General features: G+C 39.9%; 1 protein-coding gene across 1 annotated transcript; it reads left to right on the top strand.

Moving 5' to 3' along the window:
* Positions 1-2,827: 2,827 nt before the first annotated feature.
* TCEAL1 (transcription elongation factor A (SII)-like 1) lies at positions 2,828-3,355 on the top strand. The gene has a single exon (XM_006899254.1). It carries the CDS (start codon positions 2,828-2,830, stop codon positions 3,353-3,355), a length of 528 nt encoding a protein of 175 aa, XP_006899316.1.
* Positions 3,356-9,805: the final 6,450 nt, after the last annotated feature.

The raw sequence follows: 9,805 nt of genomic DNA, 5'->3' as shown, positions 1-9,805 counted from the left end.
AATAGGACAGACTTCAGGGATATTGTGCATAGGATCACTATGAGTCACAGATGACTTGACAGCACATAACAAGAACAACAATGCATCTGAAAGTTGGACAATAACTAAGGATGACAGAAGAATGGATGACTTTAAATTGTGGTGTTAGCAAAGAGTACTGAATATCCCACGGTCTTCCAAAAGAACAAACAAGGCTATCTTGGTGGAAGTGAGACTTTTTCTTACATACTTTAGGCATGTTGTTAGAAAGGGTCAAGTCCTTGGAAAAAGACATCACGCTGGGAAAGATGGAGAATCAGAGAAAAAGAGGAAGACCCTTAACAAGATAGATTGACACAGTGACTATAACAAGGAGCTTGAGCATATCAGTGAGAGTGAGGATGGGGCAAGATAGGGCAAGGTTCAGATCTGTTGTTCACAGAATCCTTGTGAGTTGAACTCAACTTGATGACACCTAACAACAACAGTAAATGTCCAGTACAGAATGGTACAAAGAGTTTATGTGCTCAGCTGCTAACCCAAGAGTTGACTTTTATAGGTGGCTTAGAAAAAAAGTTCTGGAGATCTATTTCTAAAAAAATCAACCATTGAAAATTCTATGGATTGAAAAAAAAATTCTGTGGATTGCAGTTTACTCTGACCACATCCATCTCGGGAGAAAGATGGACAATCTCCTCTTGTGCAATTAATCAAAAAATGGCACTTCTCTGATGGCTTGAATCAACGAGTGCCACTTTGGGAGCAAGGTAAGGATGATAAAAGAAGATTGGTGCTTTTGAGTTGAAGAGTTTGACAAGAGTACTAAATATCCTATGGACTATCAAAAGAACAAAGTCTGTCTTAGAGCAAGTGCAAACAGGGTACTCCTTAGAGGGCAGGATGGTGAAACTTCATCTCACATACTTTGGGCATGTTGTTAGAAAGACCAGTTCTTGAAAGGGAAAATCATACTTGGAAAGTTGGAAGGTCAATGAAAGAGAAGAAGATCCTAAACAAGATGGATTGACACAGGACTGCAACAATGGGCTCAAGTATGGCAGAGAGTGAGGGTGGCACAGATTGGTGCCAGGTTCAGATCTGTTGTTCATGGGGTTGCTGAGTTGCAGTCGACTTGAAGGCACCTAATAACATCATGAATGTGACATAATTATGGAAGTGGATTAAAAGCGAGATCAATGAGATATGATGCTGATTCATGAAGGTAAAATAGTAAAATTTCAGCTCAACATCTGGATTTGTAGGGGAAATAATAGACCTTGGTGGTAGAGAAAGGGAGGGTGAGGGAGAAGGGTGGTATCTGTTAGAAAAAGAGTTGAGGGAGGGAGGGAGGGAGAGGGAGAGGGAGAGGGAGAGGGAGAGGGAGAGAGAGAGAGAGAGAGAGAGAGAGAGAGAGAGAGAGAGAGAGAGAGAGAGAGAGGGAATTGGTCCCAAGAAACAAACAAACAAGCCTTTATTGCATGGTCTGAGAGGGATGTCAAGTGACCAAGAGGGGAGAAAGTAAAAATGCTGTGCTGGCAATTATGGGCAGTTCCTTCTTATAAGGTCCTGGGGACAACTAGAGAAGATGGTATTTCTTGGAATGTTGGGTGTTAATTAAGTTGGGTTTGAGCTTTTGTGATCAGGCCCAATGCCTTATCAGGTCTATTATCTAGTCTGGTCTTTCATCTAGCTGCCTTAGATGTTATTAGATTTCTCAGGAAGTGATCACCTGGGGGGTGGGGTGGGGTGGGGTGGCAACTGTGATATTCTCTCCAGTATCAAGGACTGCCTCAAAGAGGAAGTGGAAAAACCTCCTTGTGACAAGATGTTGATTGCTTGTGTTAACCAGGCAAATGCAAATACAGAGAGGAGTGAGTGGGAAAGCTTGGTGTTAGAGATCAGAAGATATTGGCTGGCAGTGTCACTAGTCAAAGGACAGGCATCTTAGCTCATTGGTGAGGTGCTGCTCTCACTTGACTGGGGAGCCGGTATGCCTAAGTCTCTCTAGTCCAGGTACTTTTACCTGTCCATATAACAATATCCCTACTGCCCTTTGGTCGAGGGGGAAAACGGAAAGAAGGAAGTTCCTTGGTCCCTTTAAATCAATGTAAGGGTCAGTGCAGCCCAGTAACCTCTGGGTTACAAGGCTGCAACCTCCTCCCCCTTTTGCATTTACGTTTGGGTGCAGAAAATGGTGTCTCAGGATAAGGTGGGGAAAGGAATGAGTTTCTGGGAAGGGGACTTAAAAATTTTTTTTTCTAAATATTTCTTCTCCTCGACCTTCCATCTGGGGCCAGGGAGAGAAAAGTAGAATAGTGGGGGAAGGAAAAGCGAGGCTTAGTATTGTTAAGGAATTTGGGAGGGGGGGTGGAGACGCAAAAAGAGCTGGCGCAGGAGTGACAGTGTACGCAGAAATCGGATGTGTCAGTCTAGCTGTCCCTCCTTCCTCATCTTCTGTCCCCTATCCTGTGGTGTAGCTGACTGCAGGACACCTCAAGGAGAAGCTGGCAAGAAGCGAATCGCCAGGAGAGGTCCAGGTAGGGACTGGGTCTAGGGTACCAGTGATGCCACTGAATACAGCATAGTGTGCAAGTGGCAAGGCCTGCTGGGAAAAAGGTGGGAAGGAAAGGGAGAGCCAAAGGCGAGGCCAGAGCCGCGCGGTTCTAATGGTTGGGCGAGCCACAGATCCTCTCCACAGGGTTTGAGCATCTGATCCTGAAATAAGGAAAAGCCAGATATTGGTAGCCTTGACTAGGGTTTTGGTGCATCCTCCAAATCAATATTCTAATTCTACCCTCCCTTTCTTGTCTCCCAAGAGTAAGTGTGCATAAAGAAGAAAATTCCCAGCATGGAAAAACCATCCAAAGAAAAAGAGCCACAGGGCTCACCAGAGAACCCCGAGGAGCCACCTCCTGTGAGGCCCTCTCCCAAAAATCATTCTCCAGAAAAGGAAAAAGAGGAGGAGGAGGAACTGTCTTCTGAGGAGCCATCCTCCTCTGAGGAGGAGTTCTTTCCACAGGAGCTCCTTCTTGAGATGCTTCTTCAAGAGGCTCGCCTTCCTGAGGAGCATCTTTCTACCAAACACCTTTTTGAGGAGCGCTCTCCCAGGGAGCAGCCTCCTTGCGGAGTGGAAAAACATAAGCTAGAAGAAGGAAGTTTTAAGGAAAGGCTGGCTCTTTCTAGCCCTCAATTTAGAGGGGCGATCCATGGCAAAAATTTAAGCAATGAAGAGATGATAAAGGTAGCCGAGGAGATGGAAGAGATGATGAAGAGAGTAAAAAACAAACTGCTAATAATGTACTGGAAGGCAAAACCGAACCGTCCCTTACCCTGTTTAGCGCATTCTTCCTTGAGTTCGCTTTTGCCTGATGGTTGATTGGCCACCTGAACTTTGCGTTTTCATTTTCTTATATACCTTTTGCCACTTCTTAATATTAACTATATATGTGGCATTACTTTAGGCATTTCTCTTGTGACTGGCATAAGATTGGTGTGCTCCTCCTTCCTTCATGCCCCCAGTCTCCCTCATTCAATCATGAGTTTCACCACTGGCATGAAGATGTACATTATGAAGTGGGGGGGGCGATGACAGCTTTCAAAAAGTATATTCAATATCCCATTTTTGTAAAAAAATTACATGTAATAGTAATAATTCAAAGAAAATGGTAACTATGTACATACATTGAAAGATTAACAATGACTATCAGTGATGAAATAATAGGTGATATTAATTTGAAAAAAACCTTTTAAAAAAATCTTGTCAGTCTCTTGTTTTCAAGGTGAAAACATTTTACTTGTGATTCAAAAAAAGTTAATGGAAAAATGTGAGGCCATTTAGAAAACCTGTCTGCTTATGAAAACAATATAGCAAGCAATGTATATTTGTCAGAACTTAACCAAAAAAAGAGCATAGCCCATGTTTCCTCTGAATTTCTTAGGTATAAATGTGAACCAGGTACCTAATACATTTGTTTAAGGGTCAGTCTTTTTCCAATTATACTGCTGTGTCTGCTAGGCATAGCAGCTCCTTCTGCTGTGTCCTACTCCTTCTGATGGCCTCTCTCACTATTAGTGTGCAGGAGCCCTCCCTCACTACTTATACTAGGTAAAGTATCACTACTTATGTATGTACTTATAGTGAAGTCTCTTGTAGGCCAAAGTTGAACTACTGAAACATGGAGAATTTTCCTCTTCCAGTTGGATACTATTCCAGAGCTACTTATACATCTATGTCTTAAAGAAGTCCTAACAGAATTGTCCTTTCCATTTTTTTTTCCATTACCACTCAGTTGATTCTGACTCAGTGATACTGTAGGACAGAATAGAACTGTCCACTAGCTTCCCAAGGCTGTAAATCTTTATAGGAACAGGTAGTCTCATCTTGTTCCTTCAGAGCAGCTGTTAGTTGTTAACCACTGTGCCACTAAGACCCATAACAATATTCATCTGTATAGAAAAATTAATATCTAGACCTATAATTATCTATGGATATTTATACGTCTCATTTCTTGTTCTCTATGGGACTGAAACATGAACCCAGTGGGACCAGGGCTAAGAGGAATTTTTGTGTACCAGAAACCATGCAGTGTACTCAGAACCTCCTTCCTAAATAATCTCTAGGGATATCTATGCTTTTAATTACCTAATTTGCTTTTTGGTAAGTTCATGCTCAGGGGCTTCTAACAGACACACCTTAAGAATTCTACTGACATTTGGTGTGTATAAAGTAAAGGGGGTAAGGGTGAAGCTTAAGCTCAGGATAAAATAGTCTCCTACCCCACACCACATTCAACCAGAAATATACCAAAATACTAGATAAGACATTAAAATATTATATATGTGTCAGATATTATTTCATCATTAAGCTGCTTTTGTAAAACCTAAGATAGTTTTAGTAATCCTACTAATTCTAAAAACATGAATAATAGTTTTGGGTTTTTTTAAATTATGACAGAAATTATTCCTGACCTTGATTGACAAGGTAATTGTCAGTAAGTATGTTTACTTCTCTAGAAAGTATGATTTGCAATTCCAAAAGGAAAACAGTGAATGAGGAATCGTTTCATCAAGTATAGTCTAAAATTATTTTAACATTTTATATGTCAGTGTTTATCTTATAAAAGCTTCAGAATCCTGCTATCTACTAAATCTGTTTTTCTGTAAATTAGTACACAAAATTTGGAATATATATATATATATATATATATAACTGGTCCTCAAAGTAATATACTAAATTTTTCTAAAAATACACTATGACAAGGGAGCTTTGCTAGTTTAGTGGTAAGGAACTATGTTGCTTATTCAAAAGCAGGTGGTTTGAATCCATGGGATAAAGATAGGCTGTCTCCTGCCACAAGATTGACAGCCTCTGAAAACACACAAGAGGGTCAACTATGAGTCGGTTCTGACTTGATGTCACATAACAACAATAACATGCAGTGACTTAAATACAAAAAAATTGCAAGATTCTCACCACTGGACCAATAGGCAGCATCAGGATGCATAGTGAAGAGATTGAGATTGTTCTCAGCTTTAGTTTGCTTGGTTCCACAGTCAACACTCTCAGCACCAGTAGCCAGGAAATTAAAAGGCATATTGCAATGGAAAAGTCTGCTGTTAGGGACCTCTCCAAAGTACTGAAGAACAATGGTGTCTCTCTGGAGACTAAGATGTGTCTGATACAGGCCATGGTCTTTGCAATCACTTGTTATGTGTCAGAGAGTTGGACAATGACGAGGGAGGATAGAAGGAGAATTGATGCCTTTGAGCTGTGGAGCTTGAGAAGAGAATTGAGGGTACCATGGACTGTTAAGAAGACAAACAGATTCATCCTGGAGAGGGTTAAACCGGGTGGCTCCTTGGAGGCAAGGATTTTGAGGCTTCATCTGACATACTTTGGACATGTTGTAAGGAGAGACAGGTCCTTGGAGAGGAACATCAAGCTTGGGAGGGTGCAGGAGGGGAAGGCCCTCTACGAGGTGGATTGATTCAGTGACTGGGGTATTCAGGATGGGTGTATTGGAGACAGTGCGATTGGCACAGGACAGGGCAGAGTTTAGGGCTGTTGTATATAGGGTGGCTATGAGTCGCAAGCGACTTGACGGCACATAACAACAACAACATATCAAAACTAAAAGAGTGAAAGGTCTATTAAACAATATTTTAAAATAATGTTTTATCTATTTTATAAAAAATTTTAGTCCTGCCTTTTGTTTGGCTGAAAGTTGAGCCACAGGGTTGACTTTAGTTCTAGGTTCCAAGGATGAGTAAGGTCCACAGTCTTAGGGGCTTCAACAGTCTCTATTATACCAACAGGCCTGGTCATTTTTATGATTTTGAGCTTTGTTCTACATTTTTCTCGTGCTCTGTTAGTGATGATCTGCTATCGATTCCTTTTAAAGGAGTCATCAATGGTATCTAGTTTTTCTGATCCTGGTAGTGGAATCCAAACACATTTTTAAGTGACACCTTCATCAATTTTATTACATAAAGATGAAAATGTTTCTTGCAGCAAAGCAAGACTATACACAAAAAGCTAAGAGATACTAGCAAAACTCATTTTTATGACTGATCATCACAAATATGTTATAAAAAAAGAAAATGGCATCCAATATTTCACCTTAATTCAGGATAAATTCCAGATGGCTCAGTACTTAAATGGAAAAAAATACAAAAGTATTATAAGAAACATGAATAAATTCACCTATAATCCAGAAATGAAGAAAACTTTCTTATGACTCAAATTCCAAAAGCATAATAAAAACACATTGATGAATTTGACAACATAAAAATAACTTTGGATGACAAAAAACATGATAATTAAAAAGACAAAGGAAGGATGTCAGTTTAGGGAGATAGCTTCACAGATTTTCTACAATTAAAACACACACACACAAATGTCAAAGCTCTCATATATAAATGATATTCCTGGCATTTTGAAAGTAGAAGATCTTAGAAAGAGATGGGGGGAAATGAGCAACAAAACTCACAAACGAAAAGATCAGGCTTTCTGGTCTTGTAGATACTGGTAGAATCCCCAAGACTCCAGCCATTAGTCACCCTACAAATTTGAAAGAACACCTTCATGGCTCAACTTTGCTAAACAATAGAGAAGTCTATAAGTTAATCAATAACACCAGAGAGGTACTCACTCCTTAATAACCAACCATTAGGGTAAAAAGAGTAGCATTTGCCCAAGGATAAATTCCAGAAGGCAAGAAGGGCTAGATTAGAATAGTTAATGGGAAATAGGATTATGTGCAGGAAGTGAAAAAAGTATCATTATGTTGTTGTTGTTGTTGTTGTTATGTGCAGTCGAGTCACTTGCGACTCATAGCAACACTTTGAACAAGAGCCCTAAACCCTGCTCTATCCTGTGCCAACCTTATTGTCTCTGACACACTTACCCCCATCACATCAGTCACTGAATCAATCCATCTCATTGAGGGTCTTCCTCTCCTGTGCTGTCCCTCCACCCTCCCAAGCATGATGTCCCTCTCCAAGGACTGGTCCCTCCTTGTAACATGTTCAAATTATGTCAGACAAAGTTTCAGAATCCTTGTCTACAAGGAGCAGCCTGATTTCACCCTCTCTAGGATGAACCTAGATTGTTCTAGATTATATTGTGATGTTGCAAATAATTTTATAAAACAAAATCAATATGAACAATTGAGTGGAAAAATCAATTTTTTTTATAAATTTTCAGTTAAATGCCAACAAAAAATGATAAATTTAAAAAGACAGTAAGAAAAATATTACTTTATTATCTTGCTCCAGGACAGAATGCTCATTAGATATTTGGGTACCAGTGGCTAGAGTTTAAGAAAGAGATCATAATTGATAATACTTGGCATATGGTAAACACCCTATGCATTTTTGTGAATTAAATAAGTGAATGTAGAATCCAACTGTACATACACTTATGTATATCTTTAAATTTCTATGAATATGTATTTTTCAAACAGAATTGAGATTCTACTGAGTACATTGCTTCATAATCTGTGCATTAAAAATGAATTTTCAATTGCGCCTCAGGAGAGAAGTTGCATCAGGTGAGGTGCTGTGCCTAGAGTGAGTACTTTCCAGTGCTTGTGGGGAGATGGGATTAAGGCTTCTCTGGAGATAGGTCCCTCCATTTGGAGATCCTAGCCTCCTTGGCTGTGGGGCCATCCCAAGGGCCAAACAGGACAAGAGCTCTAATCAGGGAAAAGACATTCTCAGATTTCTGAGAGAGAAAAGGCTGTCTTGAGACCCTCCTGCACCAAAGCTCCTTGAATTATTGCACCACTCCAGAAACAAAGGAAAATATTAAGCTTTAGGAGAGAAGGTGCATCAGGTGAGGCAATGCACCCAGAGTGAGCATTTTCCAGTACTTGGGGATAAACAAGATTGAGGTTTCCCTGGGGATAAGTCTCTTCATTTAGGGACCCTTGCCTCTATGGCTTTGGGGCCATTCCAGGGGACAAAAATGACAAAATAGTTAGGATACAGAGCTATAAGCGGGTGTGGGGGGATGAGGGAGTGGGTCTTACCATCTTTCTGCGAGAGGGAACCCTGATTTGAGACCAGTCTGAACACAAATTGCTTGAGTTGGTGGCCTTGATCTCACACCACTGCAGAGAAAAAGGTTTAGGAGAGAAAGTGCATCAGACATTGCTAAAGTGGAGCACCCGGTCCCACATCACTCAGCTACTTCATACACAAAGAAGGACAATACAGTTTGGGACAGGGGACTACATCAAGGAAAGATTCCTGCAGGGCTACAGTGCAGAACAGAGAGAACCTCAAGAACTTTAGGAAAGGCAAATTTTTCCAGACAGGACTTTCAGTAAAGTGAGTAGCTGACCCCAAAGATTGAACAGTTTAACGTGGTGACTAATCAATAACATCATAAAGACAAGAACTACTGACAACTAATGCAGACACAATAGAAACAGTCTAAACATTGTCAAGAAAAACTTCACATAATGTCAAAAAAGCAGCAGGCAGATTCAAACACTGAAAAAACAAATTAAGGCTTCTAAAAAAATAGAATATTGCTGATCCAATGAATACCCCAGAGTTAAGAAGGCAGACTCTAACAGCTACAAATGAAAGTAGAAATAATGGATGCCTAAAATGAAGGGAATAAACTAGAAGTAGAGAACCAGAAGAAATATATTGATGAATTATTTGAACAGCTACAGAAGAAGGTGTAAATGATGAAAGGGAAAAGTGGAAACCATTAAGAAAGCAAACACTCCAGAGACACGGAGCCAGAAGAAATATATTGATGAGGAGGAATTTGCACAACTACAGTAGAAAATGCAAAAGATGGAAGAAAGAATTAAAACCATAGATAAAGAGGTACAAGAACTTTAAAAAATTATCACAAGACAGAGAGGGCACCGTGAATATGGTACTGGAAATAACAGAAATTTATGAAAACACGATCAAGAATATAAAAACCAAAATGGTAGAAGTGTCCACCATGCTGGAAGGACAAAAAAAGTAGAACAGAAGAGATGGAACAGAGAGTCAATGAGCTAGAAGATAAGAACCTCAACAGAAACATACTAGAAGAAAAATCATAGATGAGACATAAAGAAAATGAAGAAAACATTAGAATCACATAGGATGGCATCAAAAGGAATAACATATGTATGAATGGAATTTCAGGATATGAGAAGGATGGGGAAATCACTGAGAAAATTGTGGAAGTGGTTCTAGAAGAAAATGTCCCAAGTGTTATGAAGAATGAGGAAATCCACATTCAAGAAACTCAGTGAAAGAAAGAAAGAGAGAGAGAGAGAGAGAGAGAGAGAGAGAGAGAAGAAGAAGAAGAAGA

The sequence above is a fragment of the Elephantulus edwardii genome, unplaced genomic scaffold (genome assembly GCF_000299155.1).
Source record: "Elephantulus edwardii isolate Elephantulus edwardi_28Jun2011 unplaced genomic scaffold, EleEdw1.0 scaffold00249, whole genome shotgun sequence".
In the NCBI taxonomy this organism is placed as follows: Eukaryota; Metazoa; Chordata; class Mammalia; order Macroscelidea; family Macroscelididae; genus Elephantulus; species Elephantulus edwardii.
The sequence above is the reverse complement of the archived record's forward strand: the minus strand, read 5'-3'. Positions and strand labels throughout refer to the sequence as shown.

Bases quoted from the DNA above. Each gene is read 5' to 3' on its own strand.
- TCEAL1 (XM_006899254.1), top strand. From the start codon at position 2,828: ATGGAAAAACCATCCAAAGAAAAAGAGCCACAGGGCTCACCAGAGAAC.